We start from the raw sequence: 26,631 nt of genomic DNA on the forward strand, positions 1-26,631 counted from the left end.
TTTTTTCCAGATCCCTCTGCATCCTGACGATGCCCCACGTTTCGCCTTTTTGATCCCTACCCTCAACCGAGAAGCCCCGAGGAAAAGATACCACTGGAAATTTCTTACCCAGGGGATGAAAACTCGCCATCTATTTGTCAGTGGTACCTCTCTTCCGTGCTGTCCCCAGTGCATGCAGCTGTAGGAGAAGCCATCATCCTGCACTACATGGATGATGTGCTCGTGTGTGCCCCCAATGATGACTTACTCTCCCAATGATGACTTACTGTCCCCTTTTCGGTCCCTACCCTCAACCGAGAAGCCCCGAGGAAAAGATACCACTGTAAATTTCTTCCCCAGGGGATGAAAAACTCGCCATCTATTTGTCAGTGGTACCTCTCTTCCCTACTGTCCCCAGTGCATGCAGCTGTAGGAGAAGCCATCATCCTGCACTACATGGATGATGTGCTCCTGTGTGCTCCCAATGATGACTTACTGTCCCATGCGCTTGACCTGACAATCAATTCTTTGGTTGCTGCAGGGTTCGAGCTTCAGGAGGAAAAGATTCAAAGGATGCCGCCTTGGAAGTACCTGGTGGGTCTGGAGATTGGTAAGCGGACCATTGTGCCACAAAAATTGGTTGTCAAAAATAACATCAAGACCTTAGCAGATGTCCAGCAGCTGTGTGGGTCCTTAAATTGGGTAAGACCTTGGCTAGGTCTGACCACTGAAGACCTAGAAGACCACTGAAGATCTTTTAAAAGGGGGAGAGGAGCTAAGTTCTCCTAGAACCCTCACCCAAGAGTCACGAGCAGCCCTAGAAAAGGTGCATGACTGTATGGCTACCAGACAGGCCAACAGGTGCAAATCAGACTTGCCACTCAAATTCATCATTTTAGGCAAATTGCCACACTTAGACGGGATGATTTTTCAGTGGGAAGAGTGGAAAAATCAAAAAAGGACAAAGACTGCAGGGCTCCCCTCTTAATCATAGAGTGGGTTTTCCTCAGTCACCACTGGTCCAAAAGAATGACCAGGCCACAGGAACTGGTAGCAGAATTGATCCGGATCAGGGAGTTAGCAGGATGTGATTTTGAGTGTATTCACATCCCAACTGAGATAAACTCAGGCCAAATCACAAAGGCAGTGTTGGAGCACCTGCTTCATGAAAATGAAGCTTTGCAATTTGCTCTGGAGAGCTACACTGGTCAAATTTCAATTCAGCGGCCTGCTCACAAATTATTTAGAGAATAAATTCAGTTCAAATTGTTATTAAAAAGTGTTCAGAGCAGGAAGCCTTTAAAGGCTTTAACCATGTTTACAGATGCATCTGAAACATCTCATAAATCAGTAATAACATGGAAAAATCCTCAAACTCAGCAGTGGGAAAAAGATTTTGTCAAGGTGGAAGGATCACCTCAGTTAGCTGAATTGGCTGCAGTTGTTAGAGCTTTTGAAAAGTTTCCTGAACCATTCAATTTGATCACAGATTTGGCCTATGTAGCAGGTGTAGTATCCAGAGCTGAACAAGCTGTACTGAGTGAGGTCTCCAATTCTGCACTTTTCAACTTGCTCTCAAAACTAGTAAATCTGATTTCCCACTGAGAGCAACAATTTTATGTGATGCACATCAGGTCACACACCGATTTACCAGGATTCATAGCCAAGGGCAACAGAAGGGCTGATGCTCTTACTGCACCTGTGGAGATGGCCCCACTCCCAGACATCTTTGGTCAAGCCAAAATCATCCACCTGCTTTTTCACCAGAATGTGCCAGGCCTAGTCGGCCAGTTCCACCTAACTTGGGAACAGGCTTGGGCAATTGTGTCAATGTGTCCCTCGTGCCAGCAACATGCAGTCCCAGCCCTAAGTGCAGGAGCAAACCCCAGGGGATTGAACAGCTGTGAGGTATGGCAGATGGACGTGACACACATCATGTCATTTGGTAGGCAAAGGTATGTCCATGTATCTGTAGACAACTTTTCTGGAGCTGTCTATGCCTCTGCCCACACAGGGGAGAAGTCTAGTGATGCCACAAAACACCTAATACAGGCTTTCTCCTTCCTGGGCATCCCCAAATCAGTAAAAACTGATAATGGACCCACTTTCACATCCAAGGAGTTCAGAAGCTTCCTGCAGCAGTGGACAAAACAGGCATCCCCTACTCCCTACTCCCCAAGAGGTCAGGCCATCGTGGAAAGAACCCACCAAAATCTCAAAAGGGTCCTCAACCAACAACATCAGTCTCTAAAACTTGAAGCACCCCAAATCCAGTTGTCCAAAGCCTTGTTCACTCTGAACGTTTTAAATTGTACATTTGAAAATCTTAACCCACCAGTTGTGCGCCATTTCAGAGAGAACTGCCAACTGCAGCTGAAAGCAAAGCCACTGGTAATGGTAAAGGATCCAGCAACCAGGGAAACAGAGGGTTCTCATGATATGACCACCTGGGGTCGTGGGTATGCCTGCGTGTCCACTCCCTCAGGTCTGAAGTGGGTGCCAGCCAAGTAGGTGAAACCTTTCATCCCTAAAACTGCAAAGCCACCTGCAGAGGCCCCACAAGTGGCCAGTGCTGCCTGGAGAAGGAGAAAGTGCCGAACCTTCTCCTTATCATTATTCCTTAACCGTGTTTTTCTAAACAGTTTGTTTGCACTAAAGGTCATTTTTCTTCTGCAACTTTAAAGGTACTCAAGGTCTGAACTCTGAGCATCTCCCACGAACCGAGCCTTCCTCCTTCTTAATTTAATAAGAAAAGGGGAAATGTTGTAATACACTAATTGGGTTTATATTGTGTTTTATCAGATTTGAAATCTGTATCAAATTGTTTGTCCTTATTCAGCTGCAACCTAACTCTTCCACTCCCACTTCTCCCTGATTGGGTAGTGTCTTGTCCCTGCCTCTGGGCCCTGCCCCCTGGGGAAAATGCCCGAGCATGGGCGGAGCTGATCACTCTGGCGCAGGAAAGCAATCGGGGAAGATCTCCAGCCAAAGCAGGGCAGGACTGGAGAATAAAGCAATATTTTTCCCCCCGGACAAAGAGCAGGCTCTTTCTTTTTGCCATCGGCGGTCATCTAGTCTCATGGAGAAATACCGCAAAATTCAGTAATAAAATTAAAAGGAAATCAAAGTAAGGAGGATATTTGAACCTCTGAAACCACTTAAGGTCTTGCAAATGACTATCTAAATGGAAGTTCATTTTTATTTCTAAAGCATAATCTATGAAGTACTCTGGGCTGAGGACCTGTGCTTTCTATAAGACACTGCCAGTAGTTGCAGCAATGAATTGGCTACATAAATTCATGCCTAAACCCCCTAGAATTCCATTGCATCTCTACTAAGCATCTAAGTTAATCTTCTGCTTTTCTTGGAAAAAAAGGGAACACACAAGATTTTTTCTGTTATGACTAAAACATCTAGTGCAAATCAGAACATAGCACTCCATCAAAGGATAGCCCATTTTACTAAGAATAGGTCTTTCTCTACCCTAGCACCTGGTGGAGCAGATTTCTTTCTCCTTGGGGTCCTTGAGAGCTGTTTATCAAGAGGGAGATTTAGATGCAAAATGTCCACATGCTTTAGCTCTCTCATGTGGAAGACAGCATCAAGGAGAGGTGAGTTCGGACTGAAAAAAATGTGGATGATATTTATGTTGAGGGCCTAAACAAGTATTTCCTTTAAGCTGCTGCACAGTCTGAAGACAAAACAGCTAGACAGTAAAAGAGCAAAATTTATGTGGAAGAGTTACTTCTCAGCAATGAAAGTTTTAAGGACAGCTGACAAATAGGATAGATGTGATGAAGTTCTGCTTTATTCAGGGGAAAAACACATTTTCAACGTCTTAATAAATTTAATTTGAAACAAGATGTGTGACTTTTTCTGGCACAGCAATTCCTCTTATTTCCCGTCAAATGATTTTTTGTCAAATTCAGCTGTTTGGAGTTATAGGCAAGGAACATTTCTCTCATTTTCTCTTCCTTGGGGAATCTAGCACAATATAAGTGCAACCAAAAAAACATAGGCATCAATTTATGATATGGATCCTATTTTGCCTACAATAACCTCTCTTAAAGGCTGCCATCACTTCTGTTTTAAGGAGTGCTCTCTGTGAAGAATGAATTTTACTCTCTAGCTTCCTAGTAACACAGAAAGTTTTATGCAATACTGCCAATATTCATATTTTCCATTGTCCTGATTCTTTTTTTGATGAAGAATAAAAATGTAAATATTGAAAAAAATTCTCTATTTTGTACAAACAAAGCCAATGAATAACACTGATGGACTGCATGAAGGGGAAAGAAAAGTATATTTAAAAGTAGTACACACATTTTTTTCCCTAAACAATTACAAAAATACCGTTTTTTCTCTAGAATATTAATAAAAGATTGAAGCTTTAGAAAATTTATGAATGTGGGGCTAAATCAGTCTATTACAGATTTCTAGCATGTATAACTCATGCATAATTTTTCAGAAGGAAATGTATATATTAAATTGAAATAAGAGGCTTGTACTTACTGTAGCTAATTCGTCAAATTTTCCAAAAAGTTCATTCAGCAGCTTCACCAGTTCTTGGGCAGTACATTGTGATGCCAAACCAGTGAACCCCACAATGTCTGCAAACAAAATACTGTAAAGAAGGAAAAAGACAGAGATAAATCAGTAGAGAAGATATCTTCACGTTCTCATTACTCTCTTTCATAGCACAAATGTGACCCAAAGCACTAACTCAAATAAGTCCTGAAATACTATCAATAAAGTGCTAGTTGTAAAAAAATGGAAAACATTCAGAAAAAAGGGCATTAGTCTGGTGTTGTCAGCTGTTGTATAGAACTCCCAGACACATTCAATGGCTACATACCTACCTGGCAGAGGAGGCAAAACACATTATTCATAGAGTGCCCAATGAGTACTCTAGGAGCATAGTGAACAATTTATTCTCTTTGCAGATAGGATCTCCTCAGCTAAATTGGTTTCAGAGACAATTTTGCACTGCTAGGGTTCCACAGCCAAACAGCTAAACCTCGCATGAGGTTTATTGTGTACTGAAAGACAATAACTTAGGCGCAGTAGCTCTGTAATGTGGCCTTATAGTAGCTCCCAGTGAGGAGCTAGAATACACAACGTCAAGCCAGTATTCCTTGCACTGTGCTGCCTGGCTGAGGTAAGTGTTCAGCTTTCATCATTATGAAATGAGTCCAGCAGTTTAATCTGCTTTAACCATCCCTGATAGTCAGTGTTGATCAAGGGAGATAATTGAAATAAGTGCAGGTACCATTGTGATTGACAGAATAAAAATTCTTGTGTAAATCACAAAACTCAAGAGAGTATGGTGTTGTGATCCTTTCAACTCTTTAGATTCCTTCTGCTGGTAGAAGCACAGAATCAGCTGCAGGGGCACACTACATTTATATCTCCAACTCTCAGACTGGAAAAGTCAAATAATTTATGAAAACACTAATAAACCATCCCATTATATATAGACTGTATACTTGATGTAGTACAAATCTTAGTTGGCTAACTGTAAGTTGAATTAAACATTATGTACTCCCATCCACCTCAACAAAGCTTCACTCTTTACATTAAAAAAAAAAAATGCTAGAAAAGCAGACCTAATAAGTTCACTGTTTTCCATTCTTCATAAGCAAGTCTCAACACTTGTAATATCGTACAAAAAATGGCAAATACAACTCCTCACTCAGATCCTGCTACTATAATTTCATTTAACCCAGTTGTTTACATCCCTTGTCCACCACAGCAGATAAGTAGCATATCCCAGCTCAAACCCAACACATCCAAAATTCAATTACTTTGGTTTACAAACAAAGCCTCTATGTTGTCATGTTAATCCTTGGGTAAGTGTCTCCATTTGGTACTCCTTGGACCAGGCATTATGAGAACATTTCTCAAGATGGCCTTGGTTCAAGGGAAAAAACAGTTGTTCCATTCCCATTCTGCTTAAACACACACACACACACACACACACACACACACAAAAAAAAAAAAAAAAAAAAAAAAAAAAAAAAGAGTCAGCATTAAGTTAATTTCACTAATTTATGTCTCTGCTATCATAAAAAATGAACCAGTCAAGTGATGGGTAAAGTAAAATGCATTAACAGAGCACCAGCAAAGTGACCTGTATGTTTTCCCTGAAAGATCTATTTATTCTCTTAATTCCTTATTGTTTGATGGCCCGAGATTGGTCTTTCTGGAAATTCAAAAGTTACCTAAATTCCTTGAAGATTTTCAAAAGCACTTAAATGTGCATCAATGTCTTTCATATATTTTGCTTTATGGCTGTTTTTCTTCATTACCTAAATTCACATCAAAACTTATACAGTTTAAAAAAACACAGAGGAAAAAACAATTGTTTCAATCTAATATGTCATGTAGTTTCCTGATTTTTACTCAATACTATTAGAATGGAGGGGGAGTATGGATGTTACTTTACAATAACAGCTTCTGATAACCTCTCTGCCATTTCACATCTCATCGATTCTACACATTTTACATTTTGATTGGTTTTGTTTTTCTATTTCCATTTTCAATATGGTGGTCCGCATTTTTTTTCACTATCTAACCACACATACAGTAACAATAATATTTCCAGCAACACTAACAATGTCCACTTGCAATAAAAAAAGCCCATGGGGTGGGGAGTGGGTTAGGCCTTTAAGATAATAACAATGTTATCTCCTTACCAAGGTCTTTAGCAGTGAGAAACATCTATATACATACAAACCAGAAATGTTCTGTGTTTGTGAAAAATATCTTAACTGCTAACAGAGCAACCATCACAACACTGATACTTATATCAAAACCTCTCTATCAGTGAAACATAGAGAATAGGAAACAGGTTCCTGCATAATCATTCAGTTCAGAAAGTTATTTTATATATGTGTACCTTAGTAGGTTAGCATGAGATCCTTGCTAATCCTTTAAACATTTAAAGAATACTTAGTCCTCAGCACTTGATTCAAAACACTGGTAATTGAACAAAAATGTGAAGTCCCTAAAACCACCCACAATACAGCAGTGAACAAGCCATTGAAAATCTAGGTAAAATATATAATTATTGTATGCTGAGAGACTGATGTTGTTCAATTATACTTGTGAAATTTTTAATATTGTAGTTAACTACATGTATACATTTTAAAGCTAATGGAATAGGTTAGGTAATAGGATTATTGTTACACTTCCTTTTTATATAAAATTCCCAACTTTTTTAATACAATAGTTTCAAAATATGTAAAGTATAACTCTTATGTCTGGACATGACACAGATGGGGAAATGCTGTGAGTAGAAGTTCTGCCTTTTATTAATAAAAAAATCTCCTCCAGTAGATGTTACAATCATAGTAACTGCTGCACTTTGTTTGAAAGTAGGCTGAAATGGCAGTGACCAAACCTGAAAAACAGTGACCAAACAACCGTAGGAAACAGGCAGTGGAGGAGCAGGGGATTTCCATAACCAAGGTGCAACTGGCACTGCAAGCCTGCTGCTTCCATGGTCTGTTCTCAGGGGTAGCAATGCTGAGGAGAGTGAGACACCACCCCGCGCCTCCCCCCCCCCCCCCCCCCCCCCCCCCCCCCGAGCTCTACTATTATAAAACATGGCATTGAAACTCAAGAGTTGGTTCATTTTAGCTGGTGAACTGACCATCACTACTTCTTCACCCATCTGTGCCCATCTATATCCGCTTCCCATGCTACCTGTACTACAAGTATTGTAAGGCAGCACCAACACATACTCTCATTGTGCCACATCTAAAAGAAATTAGAGCAGCATCTTGGTCTGTAATGTGGAGTCAAATTACCCAACAGATGCAATGAACTTTTTTTCCCTTTTACGTTCTGCTTAGGTTTTTGGAAAGTAAAAGACAAGAAGGCCTTTATGAGGAGATGGCAAAATCAGTCACAGGGAATGAGAACAGAAAAGAGATTTGAATTCTTGCTATGGCCATGAAACCATAATGGTATTAAAGAGAGAAATTATAAGATATACAGTGCCAGAATTCCAATCATAAATCTGAACTGTTTCCAGGGCCAAATATATTCAAATATTTTCGAAGTCCAAGTTCCCACACTAGCACTGAAATTCCCTTTCCTCTGTTTTGGACATATTATTCACACAAAAATACTGAAAGCTTTAAATTTAGGCCATGTCTAATACACTCAGAAAAGTTTAAACAAAGCAGCTACATCGGTGTTAAAGCACATTAATCACTCCTGCAGATGCATTCATTCAGAATCAAAGTAGTCTTGCTTCAAAGTAACTTAATCTGTAATTGCTATGGAGATTCACATCCTCAGAGAGAATTAAACTAGAGTAAATTAGGGATACCTTATTTATGCATGAGCGATTTCTCATAATGGTGTGTTATACAAAGGAACACTTCATAATGATTGCCAAGTAATTTTATTTTAAAAAATGTAAATGCTGGCATATATAGAAACAAGAAGTGAGAAGCTACTAATTAACAATTGTTTCTCTTAATGACCATTGAGGGATGCAACTGTCCCATCTTTAATTCCACACAATTAAACAATCTGATTCCACAGAATTAATAATGCCATTGGGCACGTTGGTGAAATACAAAAAAACCCACTCTCCTTTAATCTCCTTTAAACCATTAACAAAAGAAGAAAAATGAAAGTGGAAGGAAATTGGAAACAAAGGACAAATGTTACTTCTGCTTGCTCAGCAGCATAGCTCACATATGGTTCAAGCACAGCCCTTCCCTACAAGTGATGTGAATGTATCAGTTAGGAAGGCTAGGTAAGCTATTGCAGTGCTGAGATTGCTGTTGTCCCATTGCCCAGGGGCCCAACAATGCTCCAAGATCCTGCATGGCACAGAGATGAGACTTACTATAGTTCTCCAGATTTTCTTCTTTCCCCTTTCTAAATATGAGGGTTATAGTTCCCTATTTTCAGTCATTAGGGACTTCATCTCACTGCCATGACTTTTCAAATATGATAGTGGCTTAGCAACTTCCTCTGCCAGTTCCCTCTGAGCTCACAGATTAATATACTTGGGTCCCATGGACTTGAGCACATTCAGGCTCCTTAAGATAGTCTTGAACCTGATTCTCTCCTTCTGTGGGCTCAAGGTATTCATTCTCTCAATCCCTGCATCCCAGGGTGACGTGGCTGGGGCACTTGATGTTGAAGAGTGAGATGTAGAAGTTGTCAAGAACCTCAGTCTTCTCTTTGTTCAGGGTAGCCAGGTGTGCTATTTCCTATGGGAAGAGAGTCCAAGTTATTCTTAGTCTTTCTTTTGCTTGCAATGTATCTATGGAAACCCTTTCTGCTATCCTCAATATCCATGGCTGGACTCAATTCTATCTGGGCCTTGGCTTCCCTAAACTCATCCCTAACTTCCTGTACAATTCCCCTGTCTTCTTCCCAGGCCATCTGTTCTTGTTTCCACTTCCTGAAACTCCTTTTTTTTTTAAAAAAAAAAAATTTTTTTATTTTGTTTTTTTATTTTGTTTTGTTTTGTTTTTTTTCTCTCTGGGTTTGCTCAGCAGCTCCTTATCCATCCATGACGGCCTCCTAGCATTTTGGCTCCATTTCCTTCTTGTTGGATGCATTGTTCCTGACCTTGGAAGAGGTGATGCCTGAAATTTAGCCAGCGTTCTTGGGCCCCTTTGCCATCCAGGGCTCTATCCCATGGGACTGTTACGAGCAGGTTCCTTGAAGAGGCTAGAGTCTGCCAGGAAGTGAACTTGCTGTGTATCCTCTTCACTGTCTTGAAGTTCTTGAACAATTGTCCCCCTCCCCTTCCATTTTGTGATCCCTGCAGCCAAGGCTGCCTTGGACCACTGCATTCCCTACCAACTCCTCCTTCTTGGTGAGCACAAGGTCCAGTATGGCACCTTCTTTTTGGCTCTTCAATTGCTTGTGTAGAGAAATTGTTGTTGACACGTGAGGAACCTCAGGGCTTATGTCCTGCTGTGCTGTCCCTGCAACAGATACCAGGGTTGAAACCCCCCATGAGGACCAGGGCTTGCAAGCATGAGGCCACTTCTGTCTGCCTATACAGGGCTTCATCCACACCATCCTCCTGATTGGGTGGCCTGTAGCAGACCCCCACTACAACATCCCCTGAACCTACTCTCCCTCTACGCTTCCCCTACAAGCTCTTGGCTGGATCCTCATCCTTCCCCAGTCAGAGTTCCATACTCTCCATCTGGCTATTGACATAAGGCTACATCCCCTTCTCATGTCCCTTGCCTATCTTTCCTAAAAAGCCTAAAACCTTCCATTTAAAAACTCCAGTCATAGGAGCCATCCCATGCCACCACATCTCGATGATGCCCATGGTATCATATCCACACAAGCCTGCACACTTCTATAGCTCCTCTGGGTTTTTTTGCCATACTGCATGCATTTGTGTAGAGACATCTGAGCCAAAACCCAGATGAAGCTGACTCACTGGCTGGAGTATCTGGAATGCGTTTGCACTGCTACAGGCATCCATTAGAGATGTTGACAGCTGACTGTCAGGACTGGGAGGGATAGGTGCCCCCTCCCCTGACTAACCTAGTTTAAAACCCCCTGCACTAGTCTGGCAAGTCCCTGACCCAAGATGGTTTTTCTCTTTGTCAGATGATCCCCATCATTCCCTTGTAAACCAGAACTGGCAAACTGAGTCCCACAGTCAGAGTAAGCAAAACCATGATTTACCAATCATACCAGGATTTTATCAGTAAATTCACAGGATTAAAAAGTTTGGCTTATCAGGTAAAAACTGAAATCACTTTGGTTTTTAGACAGACAAGTTGTTAGCAATCGTATGTTGCAACACCACATTCTAATTATATCCTAGGGGGAAAAAATAATGAGTTGTTGAGCAGAGCTTTCTCAAACTTCCACTGTGCACTTGATTTTAGAGTCTGTGTGATGCCATTGTGTTTCAGCAGCACTACTGTCTTGGGTTAGAGGCCTGCTTGATCCTATTGCTGCCTGCTTGCTTACAAAAAGTGAGAGAACATTTACTGAGTGTTACTGAAGTACAAGAGAGAAGCAGAACAAGACTAGACAGAAGTATTTCCTTCTGATTGCTTTATTTGAGATACAAGGCACACTTTTTTCAATGGTTTTCTCTCTCAAAATGGTTACTCTTTCTGTGACTTAAAATCTCCATTGCTTCTCTAACACCTTCTGCTCATAGATAATAACCACAATGACCACTTGTTGATACAGCTACAAATCAATTAGTATTGCCTTTCCTCTTCCACATAGCAAGGCTGAAAGTTTACTCTCCAGTCTTACTGCTCTTACACTCATCTAGTGAAAGAAGTGTAAAACTACTTGAGTTTTTAGATTTTATTTGTGTAATAGTATTTAGTTTTAATTTTTTAAATCAAATTTTAATTGATAACTGGAGTGTAGCTTAAATACACTCTAGGTATCCCCACTAAAAACATGCCTGTTTTTACATACTTTACTTCTACATTTCATAAGAAAATTAGCTTATTTTTGACAAAAAGCAACCCCTTTTTTATTAATATTTTATACACAAATAGATTTAGTTACCAATAAAACAAAATTAATTTAAAATAATTATAACCCAAATATTTTGAAATATGCATAATCTGAAGAATGGGATTATGCAACTGCAAAAGTCAACAATTTTACAAATAAATTTCTTCAGAGGAGTTTAGTTTGCTATAGAACATTTCTTGTTGCAAAGTGCTTGTCCCTCTGATCTTAGGATACTTCTTTCTTAATGCATCTAGATTTCTGAAAACATAACTTTGAAAAAATATTGTAAAGACAGTTCTTTTAAGTAAAGTGTTAGAAGGAATTGCATCTACAGTCACCAATGCTAAACCCTGCACACAGGAAAACACATATAAACTAACTAAAACATAAACTAAAGTAAAATTGACATCAATTTTGTATGGCTGCATTCCCCACAAACTACTGCAACAAAGCACATATGATAGATAATGTGTAAATACAGATTTGTAAGCATTGAAATGCAGTGGAGGTTTTTTGACTGTTTCACTCCTTATTTACTAATGACACAGACAGGGAGTTAGTGCGCCATCTACAAGTTTGTGAATGACACCCAGCTACGTGATGTGGTCAACAACACTGGAGGGCAGGGAAGCCATCTAAAGGGACCTGGATGGGCTAGAGAGGTGGGCCTGTGCGAGCCCCATGAAGTTCAACAAGGCCATGTGCAAGGACCTGTGCCTGGGTTGGGCCAATCCCAAACATGGATACAAATTGAGGCATTAGTAGATTAAGACCAGCACTGCAAAGGAGAGCTTGGGGTTACTGGTGGATGAAATATTGGACATGTGTCAGCACAGTACGCTTGTGGCCCAAAAAGCCAAATGTATCCTGTTTCACATAAAAGGAAATGTGGCCAGCAGGTGGAGGGAGGTGATTCTGTTCCTCTCATGAGAGCCCACCTGGATTTTCAGCACAGGAAAAACATGGACTTGTTAGAGCGTGGTTGTTCAGCCTGGAGAAGAGAGGGCTCCAGGGAGTTATAGCAGCCTTCCAGAACCTAAAAGGGTTCTGGGCATGGAATTTTTATCAGGGTCTCTACTGATAGGACAAGTGGGAATGGTTTTAAACTAAAACTGGGTAGATTTAGGTTAGATGCAAGGAAGAAATTCTCCACTATGAGGGTGGAACAGGTTTCATAGAGAATCTGTGGATACCCCATCTCTGGAAATATTCACGCTCAGGCTGGTCAGGCTTTTGAGCAACTTTATGTAGTGAAAAATGAACCTGACTCAGACATAGAGATTGGACTAGATGATCTTTAAAGGCTCGATCCTACTCAAATCATTGTATGGTTTCATTATTCCAATGTTTAATGGAAGTTTCCTAAGGACTTTTTTTAAAAATACCTGGACTATTTGGTTTGAAACACCAACAGCACTTTCTAGCTTGCTCTGGTGTATAAATCTGAACAAAAGCCAAGCAGCAGTAGAGTGAGCAAGTTTAGGAAAGGAAACACTATAAACAGAAATTTCTCCCCTCTGCCACAGAGACAAGATGTGACAGCACTTGCATACTAGTTACATACATCATTATCTCATACTCCTTGACAATCTGAAACATGTCTCTGTGAACAAGTCCAGAGTTATCACTCCAGGACCTTCTGTATTCCTGTTTCCTCCCCCTGTGATCCCTGCAGGCAGGCATAGCCAGCACCTGCACAGTGACTGCAGCCCTCCCGCACTGAAGTGGGAAGCAGCTGCAACCTGCTATAACTGAGTGCAGAAAGCCTGTGGCTTGGTATAAGAGATTAAAGCGGCTTCCCAAGTGTGAGTATTGACAGAGCAACTCTTTTCTGTGTCACTCTATGGGGCATTCAGAAGGACAAATCCTGCCAAGTTACACAAGAGATCTGACAGCTTGTAGGTAGTAAATATTCACTTTTAACAGTACTAATTCATGTGCTTTGTGCACTGGAATTGTTCTGCTGTTTTCAATGGAGCCACTAGTATAAACAAGTACTCTGCAAAATAAGGAGGGGTTTTATGCCCTGTTTTTTATTTTCATTTGGGCCATTAATTAAAGTACAACTTACAGTAAAAATGGTATTTTAATGGCATGTGGTGCCTCAGAAAGGAACCTGTAGGACTCCTTTTGCCTCAAAGATCAAACATAAGGGAAGTTTATTAGTAATTTTATGTATGACTCAATTCAATGTTTAAGAAAATGTGCTCTAAAATTAAAGAAGGCTGTTAAATTATTTTTTTTATTATTATTATTATTTTAATTTTTTTTTTTATTATTTTTTTTTTTAGTTCTGATGTTTTCTGAAAGGCAGGACAGACCAGAAATATTTGCTCATAAATATCTGCAGATTGTGTTCTGGCTTCAGACTGACTCTCAAGAACCTATGAAATGCCACAAGGAATCTTTTTATTAGTAGCTCTGAAATCAGACAGTGTGTTTCCTAAAATTACTATCTCTTCTTCCAAAGCATCCAGTTCTATTTCATGTTGTAAAAATAAGGCTAGATGAAACTGCTGTATCAGAAGCTCAAGAAATTTTTAGCTGTTCAATGTTCACTTTATTACTTCAACATTTTTTGGTCACAGAATGAAGCAAGAAGCTGTGTGTTAATAAAGGAAGTCAGCCATATGCTTATCCATCCATGAGTTGAAAGAGTTTAATAGGTATCAATGTCCATTCCAAAAGAGCCAAACAACAAAATGTGTTGATGTTTCCATACAGGGCATATATTTGAGCTGAAACTCAATTTGAAGTTTTCTCAATTGAATTATGGGTCCATGGAGAGATTCAGTCAGGACTAGTGAGTTTTTAAAATAGACACTACCTATATATGTGATCTGTAAACTTCTTAGCTCTGTAGGAATAAGGAAAAAAGGAAATATGAATCTTAAATTTCTTAACCTAATCTTAGAAATAGCATATCTCCTCCATGTTATAAAACATATTTCTGAGCACCACAGAAGGGCTGGTCTGTTGGGTAGTCTTTACATGTAACTTGATGTTTGGTTCCCACATCTTTCATGGTATCCTTGTGTGGGACTACCCCAGTAAAATAACACTGTGTTGAAACAGCTCGTGAACTATACACAGACTATTTCATTAGCATAAAACACATATATTAGTGCAGTTGCAGTTATTTTAATTTCCTGATTTTTGAGTTCATTGTCCTCACTGGGCTAATGCTATATTGGATGTGTATTTGCATATCTTGTTTCGCATAGTGTGTTTGCATTATGTTATTAGTCTCCATTTAAAATACATGCTCTCATTTCTTACTGCACAGCAATTCTGTTCAAAAACTTTACAAGGTAGCAGATGTACTACAGATCTGGGAAGAGCTGATCAAAGCATGACACATTCCCATCCATAAGCACAGTGAGTTGCAGGCAGTCATTCAACAACTATTGGGTAGTTGGTAAAATATTCACCAACTAATTGATAAACCAGGGGTGTTGCCATGCTTATCTGAAATATGCCAGTACTTTTTCCCAACCCATCATTCACTTCTTACAGAGGTATATGTATCTCCACTGTAATGCGCATTTCTGGGAGGAGGTAAAGATGGTAGCTGTATGAATGTCTTATTTTTCACATGTAAGATTCAATATTCTTTGTCTTTTTTTCAGGCAACTATTTACAAGACTGGAATAGATGCTTCCTGATACTTAGGAGGGGGGTGGTGGTTTTTTTGTTTTGTTTTGTTTTGTTGGTTGTGGTGGTTTTTTTGTTTTGTTTTGTTTTGTTTTGTTGGTTGTGGTGGTTTTTTTGTTTGTTTTTGTTTTGGTTTTGGTTTTTTTTTTGTTTTTTTTCCTGTTAGTTTTTTAACAGATAAGAAATGGAAAAAACATGTAGCATGCCTGCCTCCTTCAGACTGTCTTTTCTGGAGAATAATGCTTTGATACTTCTAGATATTTGCAGGGAGAAAAAGAAAGCATTGTAAAAGGAAAACGAAATTGCAGCTCATTTTCTATTTTCCACTCTGTAGCTCTGGAGTTAAAAAAACCTGGAATACAGAATTATAGAGGGGCTTTCTGTTGGTTTGTTTTAATAGCAACACTTTACAGAACACTTGATGTGAAGGGGACAATTCACAAGAATATGGGAATGATCTCTCAGGTTTACCTGTTATAGCACTGAGCTGCCATTACCCAGAAGGAAAAAACGCTGTTCTCATCTCTTTAAGAAGTAAAGCAAACACTTATTATTGGCACTGACCACCAGCAGCCCTGCCAAAGGGATGCTGTAGTGTTATTCTTCACATTGGTGTTAGGGTAGCACCTGCTGGGAGTTCCCCTTCATCCCTCAGATTTACACAGTCACAAAACTTCTGGGATGAAACTCTGGCCTACTGGGATGTGCTAGCCATAGACTGCTGGATATTTATTGGACACTATTTCCCCAACCTCTTTTTTTAAAAATCATTATTATAATTATAGATTAGTTGCATTACTGAAATAAAAGATAATACAGCTTCTTATAAGTACAGATGGTGAAGGGAGATCTGCTATATATAAATATAACTCCTGAGGTTATATTTCAAAAAGATCTTAGCAAAAGAGAAGACTCAAAAGCACTATAATCAACTGCAAAGCAATGCTATCTGAGATGACTATACACTGTGTAATGAATGCAGAGACTTGTGACACATACAAGATATAAATATACAAATCATGATATAATTATCAGTCTTACCTCAACCCTGAATATAAGGGCAACCAAGAGTATCATACGTGTGTTTCATAGTACTGTGAGGACATAATTTTAGACACAATTTTTATGAGTATAATAAGGAATGTGCTCACCTAAGGGTCAAAATAGAAGACACCCAAGCACCAGAACCTGGCATACCTGAGACTTGATTAGCAAAACTGACTGCAAATAGACACACAGTTTATCATTTAAAGATGGAAGACTGGCAAGAAAAAGAAAAAAAAGTGCAAATGGTGTTGGTGAGGAGTGCAACAGAATAAAAGCACATGACATAAACAAGGAAAGGTGAAGGAGTAAGACAGCTCACAGATTTTGAATGTGTCCTTCAGGAGCTCTCAAGTCAGACTTTGACAACTGAGAACCATCAGATACTGTAAACAACATTGTCATTTTCAGCATCAGCTTTGGGGGAGTGTGCACTTATAACCAACTTTAAACTGATTGTTAAAGACCAGGTTTTGTATGCAAACTGATGAGATTAATATTATGCAAGATTTAACCACTAACATGAAGTAAACTACTATTTTTTAATTCAGTAATATTAAATTTTACAGTGTAAAACTCACCTAATTTGACAGTCTTCTGAACACTCCCATCACAGACATCTCTGATTCCCTTAGTGACAGAAATGCTTTTAGTTGCAACAACTTAGTAAGTAGGAAGTGGTCCTTGCATATATTAAAGCCAGCTCAATGGGAGATAGATTAAGTCCTGAGAGAAGAAACTTAGCAGTGGATAAGGGAGAGGAGAAAGTGCTGAATTTTACTCCTTTGCTACATGACTCCACCATGCAAATCAAGGCAGGTCTGTGGCATCACTTACTAACACTGGACCTTGTTTAATAAAATGGTGACACATACTGAACTTCTTTGGTGCTGTTTTTGATGTGGAATCAAGGCACTTGGCAGTAGTGTGATTAAAGACAGGCAAGGTCTTTAAGGAATTTGTTCTGGAGGCAAAGAAGTATAACAAATGAGAATGCACTTTAACAAAAAAGCAATATAAATAATGACACTAGCTCACAGTCAGCTGAACAAGAGTAAGAAGTAGAACTGACCCTTAGTCAATCTCTTGGGGAGTAACACTCACGTGATGTGGACAAAGACACATTTCTTTAAGTTTACATCACTCATTCTGTGTTTCCTCACTATTAATTAAAGGAAAATCTATTAATTTAGAAATAATTCATCTTACTATCAGAAAATATGTGTGTAAAAACTACCATGCACAATAAATACTCCTGTACAGCAAAAATATAATACAGTACAAACCCAATGTAATTTGGAAAAAGCTGTCAGTCTCACAGCACTACTATTCTAAGACATTTTTTGATTCAGACTTATCTCCTGAGAAGATTATTAAATCTTCCTAGTGCACCCATTCTTCTACTCTGTATAAATGATAAATCTCCATTATATTGTTTGGGTTTTTTTCTCTGAAACCTGACTGCAATTATACATCACTGTCCTTGTACTAAATATTCTTAGTTCTTTAGTTTATTTTATGGGCTACATCAATCCTACCTAACATTGTCATGCCTTTGAATGTAAATCTTGTGGAAAATCCTTTCAGGAGGCTTCAGGAAGTCTTCCTTCATTTCCATTGCAACATTCCTGGGCAAAAGGCTCATCAAGAGACGTTCCTAAAAGAAAGCATAAGCATTAGTTTTGTGGTATCGTGTGTGACAATTTTGCAAAAGTTTTAAACTAGCAAATTGGATCATTATCATGGGTTGGCACAATTTTGTTTTCTGGTTATAGAGAAATGTGAAACGTTTTTCCCTGCCATGACTGTGGAATGATTTTGGCAAGGGAGGACAGGGACGTATCAAAAAGCTAGCCAAGATATTGGCAACTAGGTTGACCAATAAGGAATGTCAATATGACTTTGGAAAGGACATTTAAAACTAATCTGCAGCAGATCAGTCACTCTCTCACTTCAGAATCAGCCATGAGATAACATCAGAGGTGGCGGGCAGGCCTGGGTCGGGCCCTGCTGCCCTTCTGGGCGTCCGGGCCAGGCCTGGCTGGGTCTCAGGGCTGCTGCCTACACAGAGGGGGCCTGAGCTGGCTGAGCCCTTTTCCCCTGCTTGCTGGCAGGGAAGAGGGGTGGCTGCAGTTTGGCAGTGTTGACCACGTGCGCGGGACCGCCGCAGAAGGGGCCAAGCCATGGCCCAGCTTAATCGCCACTGGCAGCAGAGAAAGCAAGCCTGCAGCTTCATAAAAACTTTAGGCTGAGCCACCCTGGATGAGACCAAGGGGTGGAAAAAAGGACATCTACCAGCTTCTTCTATCAGCACAGTTTTGCATTTTCTTCAACCTCATGCAGCCTGGGGCCTGCATATGGCCTGTGCAGGCCCAGGCAGATTTAAACGTTTCCTAGCAACATGGAACTTTTAAAGCACAATTCTCCCTTGAGAGAAAGAAGAAAGAAAACAGAGGGTACGTAGAACAGACACCGAATGAAGTCAGTAGATTAGGAGTGAAAGAACTAATAATATGAAAAAGTGGACATTTTTAACTGGACTTCTCTAAGGTAAACTATGGAGAGGAGAAATGGACTGTTCTTTGTAGCATCTTAGTGTTGTTGGGGAAAATGCTACTTGTAATTAAAATCAAGGACTGATGTAACTGAGATTTATTTAAGAATTTTAAAGCTCCCGCTCCTAGGTTAAAAGGAGGTCTCAGCCTTTGAGACAAAGATGATTTTAGACTAGAAGAAGTATTCGTAAATAGTACCCCAGATACACTGAGAAGCCTTGCTGATAGAATACCACAGTCTGCGAAAACTCTGGGCGGCAGCAGATGTGTGACATTGGGAGCACTGGACTATTTTGTCTTGTGGCAAATGTCTTCATGAAAAGATCTTAGAGAGACTCTTCTCCTAAAGTAATGAGTGATTATGTCTAAATAGTGAAACTGACTGAAGAACTCAAGTTGTGTCTTTCTATGTTGTTTAATAAGAAAGTTAATAGTTTATAAGAGGAGAGAAGCATGTTTTAAAGTGTCATTCTGTTTTAGTTTAGGTTTTCTTTTTTCTCAACTTTTTTAATCATTCTTTTAGTGTGTGTTAATAAAATTATTTTTGTTCATTTTTAAGCTTAAGCCTGCTTTGTTTTTTCTCCTAATCTCTCCCTCCCACATAAAAAGAATAAATACTAAAACCCCTACAATAATCTTTTCTTAATCTGCTTCCTCAAAATGTCTGCTGCATAAATAACACAAACCATTTATCTCAAACTCCTGCAAACTGTGTGGGTGTCTTTTTTAAAGTCTTCTGCACTAAAAAAAACCCCAACATCAACAACAAAAACAACAACAAAAAACCCCACCCAAAATTAAAAACAAACCAGAAAAAATAAACCTACACAGAAAAAGTCAGCTTCAAGAGAATATAATTGTATATTTTTCATTAACATCATGGTTCTTCTAATAATAACAACTTACTTATTCTTAGCCGCATTTATCTGTCTAGAAAAGACTTTCCAGGATCATTTGCTATCCTTTTGTGTGTCTTACTTCTTCCTGGATATAATGAAACTCTTACATTACAAGGACTATGACATCTGGTTATTAAGCAGTGAGAGTGGATGATGGATTTTTCCACTGTCAAATTCAGTGGAACAGTATGCACAGTTTTAATGGCATCTTAGCCAGTGTGGCAATGTCTTTAATGAACTGCATCAGTACAAAACCCTGGCTAAACTTCTTCTTGCTATACTCACACAGAAATTTTTGTCATGGTTCACTGACCTGCATAAAAAGGGTTGCTAATATTATGGATCTGGTCAGTATTGACTATAAAGGCCCATGTAGTTTTTCCACATATTCTGGCCCATTCACAGGTGCCAACTGGAAAATCTGCAGCTGCTGTTCTTATGTGTTGTAAGGTGTCCTTAGATTCTTACTCAAGTTGTGTTTTCACCAAGAAAATTCTTGCCATTTAAAATGCATTTCCAAGTTTATCCATCAGGCATGCTAGTTTCAACCATGGCAATAGTCGGAATGAATTCACATAACCACATCTGATCTGATTCAGGAATCTCAGGTAGCAGACAACAACGGATGAGGCTAGAGTGAGGAATGTGTACCCTTGGTGGAAGAGGATTAGGTCATTGAATAATTAAGTAAATTGGATAGATGTAAGTACATGGTTCCTGACAGGACACTCCACAAGTGAGTTGTCAGATGTTACTGTAAGGCCACTCCTGACAGTCAAATATGGTGACTGGGAGAAGTGATGCAAGACTGCAGAAAGAAAATGTCACTTCTCTAGCCAAGAAGGGCAAGAAGGAGGACCTGGGGAACTGCAGGCCAGTCAGTTTCACCTTGGGTCCTGAAAGTGATGAAGTATCTCATCCTGTAAACCAAGGTTGTTAGACCAGATGAGTTCCAGAGTTCCCTTCCTGCCTCAATTATTCTATGATTCTGTTACCTGAAAACTGAGAACCACTGTAATGGCAGCTGCAAGATGTCAAGGAAGTGCAGAGAAGGCCCAACCACATCCTCATTTTAATTGATATTAAATAAATAAGGAGCAAAAATTAACACTGAGAAGAGGGTATCTGCAAGTGCTTTTGTGTTGCTAACATGCACGCATTCACCAGATAAAGCCATCAAATAATTTTCAAAGTTTATTCATAGGGGTTTTTACTTAACAGTTTTTTTCTGGGAGACACATTGAAACAAGAATAAGTTAAATTTTGCAGAACTGCCCTGGTGAACTTTAGGCTAAAATTCAGTCACACTGTTTGTAGTGTCACATTGTCTTGAGGCTAAGAATTAGCTAACTCTGTTTCCTGTTCTTCTACTATATATATATAGCAGGACATTCCTTCCTGCCACAGAAGGACTTACCTGCTCTGTCCATCAGCTGGTGCATAGCTCCGGACATTGTCCCCCCTCACAGGAATTGGTGAGATAACCCAGGCTGGACAGATGTCCAGCAGTGAGTTACCTCTGGCACCATGGAGGTTAGATCCCCAGCTGACAATAAACATCTCACCTTTAGAGCAAGATGTAGAGACATAAGCTAGGAATTCCTGACTGAGAGACACATTAGTAACTATAAAAGCAACACAAATTTTCATGAAGGTAGAAGCCTCCTATGCACACCCTGGAAATATGCAAGACTTCTCCCATGAGTTTGGATCCAAATTCTGCAGTTACTTTCCTGGGAATTGAGAGGAATGATCCTATGTGTGCCCCATCAACAACTGGATGCTAAGCGACATGGAATCCTAATCTATACTATTTTTTCACTAGCTGTAATATTAGCTACCTCAGCTGTGCACTGTTATCTACTAGTAGTGTTTCTTTGGTTTAACTTTTATAGTAATTCATCTGTTGAAGTCTTATGTCTGTTAAATTTGTCTTATGTCAATTAAATAAATAATTCATTTTGTAATAGACCTAATCAACTATTATTAAGAACCAGTGAGCAAGAGTGATCTAGGGTGCAGGCTACTCCAAACAGAGCTACTGCCAGAAATCTGAGTCAAAGGCAGGACTTGTTTAAGCTCTCCTCTACATTTGTAACAATGTACACCAAGAATATTACAAAGAATATTATGGAATGATAATATTGATTGATGATATTGAATCATGATTTTAAAGAGTTAATATTTTAGCTAAGGGTTAGAAACAATTTATATTGATCAAGATGTAAGTTAGATTAGTAAATGGTAGGTTAATGATTATTAGATGCCTAAGCTAGAGCTAACTTATATTATGAGCTTGTTTATAGAAAAAGTGGAGTAAGTGAACCATCATAAGAACAGATTGAAACCAGTAAGAACAATGGCCAGCACCTGGACCTCATATCAATCAATCACGAAGCAGGGTACCTTGGATCGTGCCAGAAGGCCACAGAGACCTGATGAAGACTCTCCTGAGTTCATCCTTTGAGACCACTGACACAATTCAAGACCACCCACCCCAATTCAAGAGAAGAATTGCGCACACGTGAGGGACTAATAGCCTCATTTTAATACAGAGTGCGGGTGGAAGGCGCTGGGGTTATGCTTATGTATTTTATTTAAGATCTTGGAAAATAAATAGAGAGCAAAGCGCCTTGTTCAGGGCGGCCATGCCTTTCAGAGATTACTCCCATGCCACCCGCCAGTGAATAAACATACCACTTTCTAACTTTAATTAGTTAGAGGGTCTTTGTCCGTGACTATATTGGTTTTCAACAACTCAATATAATATTGATGACTGACACTTTACACATGTAGCAATTTCTAATTAACCAAAGTATCTACATGACTAAAAATGGTTATTCACTGCAAATTTTATGTTGATTTAATTAAGTACACTTATATTTCTGCAGCAGAATTGTATTTTGGGTTACAAATACAAAACAAGTATTTTGTCCACAGTGGATCTTATGAAGCTCTGTTGATAGCTACTTATGTCTTAAAGTTGATTCACTGTGTTAAAAGAAAAACTGGGGTTATAAAATGAACTGACCACCTCTCAGACAATAGAGAACCTATACAAGAGAGGAATTTGGACTGATGGTTAAATTCTCTGGTGCTTAAGATGGCAGAAGTGATGCGGGAATTTCATAAGTACTGCTCTGGATGAGAAATTTACAATGTCTGATAAGGACTAAATTTTCTATGAAGCTTGTTTTTCAGTGAACGCATCAAACAAGATCACCATTTTGCTGAAATGGATTAGTAAATTTCAAAACTGTTATGGAGAGACTGGGTTTTAGACTTCTGTTTCCTAGAAAGTCAGATTTAACCAGACAAAAAAGCAAACAAAAAATATACTGACAGACTCTTCCAGAGAGCAGTACTAGCTGAGTAGTTCTCCAATGGCCTGCAAACACAATTACAATACGTGAATAAAAACCTCACAGATAATGTCTGTAGTGCATGGCAAATAAAATGGAATCCAGGGAAGTAATAAGAATCATTACCGTGAAGGCAGCATTGGAGAGCTGTTGGATGCAGCATCTGACAGCATCGAAATGTGCAGATGTCAGATGTATAAAGGGAGGCTATAAAAATAATGATTCCTACACATGTTAGGTTGATTACAACAAAACCTGAAGGGAGCATAAGAAAATACTCTATCAAATTGCAATGGCTTGCTTTTTTCATTAGAGATCAGGGAAAAAAATATTACTGATGAAGAATTATCGAGTCTATACAAAGAGGGCTGGCAGACTCAGACTCACCAAATGAGGAAAGACTCAGTTATGATTTCCTCAAAGGGCATCCACTGCTGACCTGTCAGACCAAGAAGGGAAGCAGGAGCATGACTGTAAGGATTTGTCCCTGAAGAGGAGACTGGAAAATGTAAGAAAGAGCCCTGCAATGTAAATTATAAAAACTTACTTACTGAAAGTAAGTGAAAGACACCATCCAGCTCTCTAGGAAGAATATAAGAAAAGTCTCTTATATTTACAGCAAAATCTCATCTGTCAAGCAAAGCAGTATTGCCCTTCAGGTCAGCCTAAGGAATGCTGAAGGACTCAGTTTTGGAGCAGCAGGAGTGAATTCATGTATGCAAAATATAGGTGCTGGAAGGTTTGGTAAAGGGCTCTGCCTGGATGTCTATTCAGCAAGTCCTACAGTTTTTTGTTCAGTTTTTAAATTTGCATCTGTATCGTTGATCTGATTATAAAAATAATCTGGAAAACAGGCTAAAAGGAAAACTAGGTGTGTAGCATAGTGCATTGAATGGAACAAGTGACAAAATTAATGGAAGACCATTCATATTTATGGTGACATTCATGCTTGAGTGGTTGTTACCTCTAACAGGGATGAGTGATGACAGGAAAAACTAGAAAGCGTAACACAGGGATCACTAATCAATTAGTAACAACTTTTACCAAAATAAAACAACACTTATGTTGCAAACCTTCTAACTGGTCACAAATTATTTTGTGTTGAGGTAGCCTCAACATGTGACATATTCCTAAACACAAGTTCCAGTAGAAACAAAATATTTCTACATTTTATTTTTCATCAGTGATCCACAATGTTTTTAAGGATTATTACAGCTGTTTTCCACACAGAACATTAAATTTTGTCCACACAACCAACTTACACTATTTTAGGAATTTGGAACTCTTTTCCTGCTGTGAATCTTCACTCAGCATTAAAATGGTCTAAAGTGCAACCATATGCTGAAAAAAAAAAATCTTTTCAGATACTGTAATTGTCAGTCAATGATTTTGCATTCCTTTCAGAAATCTCACTAAGAAAATAAAAGAAAAAGGAAAAGAAAATGATAGATGAGGACCTAGATCTCCTAGATCTCATTTTACATTCCCATTACTATTCTGGGATTTAAATGCCAAACTGGACTGCCTCTGCCATTTGTGTCATCCTGATTATTAATGATTACTGCACTAGTGTAACAACATGGGGTTTAGGTGGTGGTTGCTGCTACCAGTTTCCCAATAAGCATCTCCTGTGGAAAGGGCGCTTGGGCAGGTATTCGGGTACAGCAGTCAAGTCCACACACCACACACACACACACCACGGCTAGCTCAGCAAAGAGAGATAGAAAGGTCTTTTGTATGATAAATTCCAGCGAAGGTTTATTCCAGCATGCCAAAGGGGATCAGGGACAAAAGACCAGGCCATGTGGTGTCTGCAAGGTTAAGTAGGGGTCAGTGACCAATGATCTGAGGGTATGGGGGTGGTACAAAGGGCAGGGCAGAGGGCATTGCCCTATAGAGAAGATGGGGCCAGCCACCAGGGATACCACAATCAATGGGGAAACAGGGAAGGGAGAAACCACAAGAATTAGGGGAGAACGAGATGGGGTAGATCACTTAGTGTTGCAAGACACTTCAGGGAAAGTCTTTTCTTTCCACTTAGGTGGAGACTCTATGGTATATTCTTCCAGGTCAAGGTCCTCAGGATTACCCTGAGGGGTTCAAAGGATTCCACACAATAGCAATGAAGACTTAGCTATTTTTGAAAAGGATGGTCAATTTAGAAAAACATTCAAATTTCTTTCTCTCACAGCAATGGAGCATCACTAGCAAATAGAGGGGGAACAAACATTCATTGACCCCAAGGCAAGTCAAAATGTGCATACCAAACCAGTTAGGAATTGCTCAGTATTACCTTGGCACTATTCAACAACTAGTCCTATTATGCACATGACAAAGAAGGAAAATATGCAAACGCAGTGAAATAGATAAGAAAAAAGTGTTTCCATTGTTAATGGACAAAAAGATCCTATATTACTACTTGGAGCATTCTCAACCCTATTTACAAGTACATAAACCTGGACTTCAACTTTCATTCTGGGTTGGACCCAAGGAAAAATTTACATAGTTATTCAAGACTTGACTAGACAAAGCCACAGTTGGCCAGACCTGCTGGTCCTGGTCCTGGTGTCACTGGAGGTCCTGCTTTGAGGGTGTGGGAGGTCCTGCTTTGAAGATCTTGCTATTTCACCACACACAAGTGGGGCTTCTAAAATAGAAGAGATGCTCAAGGCTCAGCACCCCCTAGGAGTTGTGTGATTTCTCATTTCTGAGAAGGAAGAGGAAAGAAGCAAGCAGACACTACTGAAGGAAGAAAACCCCTCCTCATCTGCATGCTCTATTCTGCCCCAACACTCTCTTCAGCTTTCTCCAATTTGGAGGCTTCTCACCACAACTCCTTCTTCTGCCCCCATCCCTGCCCTGGACAGCCTATCCCACCAGTATCCTGGCTCTGCTTTTATGGGAGTCCCCAGTACATATTCCTAATACATTTCTTGTGCCTGCCGCCAAATGAAGATGCCTGTCCCCTTCCCATTTTGAAAATCATACTCTTTTCTCATTTTACTGCTCATTTCAAACACTTACAAGTTACTCAAAGTCCTTGATTTGGAATCATTTGATGCAGTTGCCCAAACATTATGCAGTTATTCCTATTGTACAAAATTACTCATTTTGACATCTGTATGGGAGATGACTGTGATACATTTTCAAATTCTTTCAGCAGGCTGTAAATGAATTCAAACCCCCTTCATCAGAAAAGAAGGCTCAAAAGCATATAAATGTCTTAAATGTGCTTTTAGCAAGCATCCTCTTCTTTCTTTCCAGTTGCCCAGTGTGCAGTTGAAAGACGTCTTACAAATGTCTACCCAAAAACTGGGTACATTTGATATGCTTCCCCATGCTAAGTTGTATTCCTGCAGTTTATCATGTGACATATAAAGAAAACAAAATGGAAATACTATTTTTAGTCAGAGCAGACTTCTTTATCAACGGAAACAGTTGTCATTTTTTTTTTCTGAAATAAGCAACCAAGCTGAGAGAAGCAACCAAGGGAACTGTAGCATTGACTCAGAGCTGCAGGTTCTTGTGTTTCTCTGGTTCCTTGAAGGTCATTGCTCATTGTCCTCTCATCCTACTGTACATGAACATCTGCTGGAATTTATTTTGAGAATGAAGTTACAGTCTGGAAGAGCCACGTAGGAAACTGTACTG

General features: G+C 39.4%; 1 protein-coding gene across 1 annotated transcript in view; it reads right to left on the reverse strand.

Moving 5' to 3' along the window:
- ADCY1 (adenylate cyclase 1) overlaps window positions 1–26,631 on the reverse strand; it is a 180,607-nt gene that overhangs the window by 83,607 nt on the left and 70,369 nt on the right. The window contains exons 3-4 of the mRNA XM_040077081.2: window positions 17,703–17,821; window positions 4,492–4,603 (exon numbers count right to left, since the gene is read on the reverse strand). Coding sequence (XP_039933015.1) covers window positions 4,492–4,603; window positions 17,703–17,821 — 231 coding nt within the window. The remainder of the gene's footprint in view (window positions 1–4,491; window positions 4,604–17,702; window positions 17,822–26,631) is intronic.

This window comes from Hirundo rustica, chromosome 1 (assembly GCF_015227805.2).
Source record: "Hirundo rustica isolate bHirRus1 chromosome 1, bHirRus1.pri.v3, whole genome shotgun sequence".
Taxonomy (NCBI): Eukaryota; Metazoa; Chordata; class Aves; order Passeriformes; family Hirundinidae; genus Hirundo; species Hirundo rustica.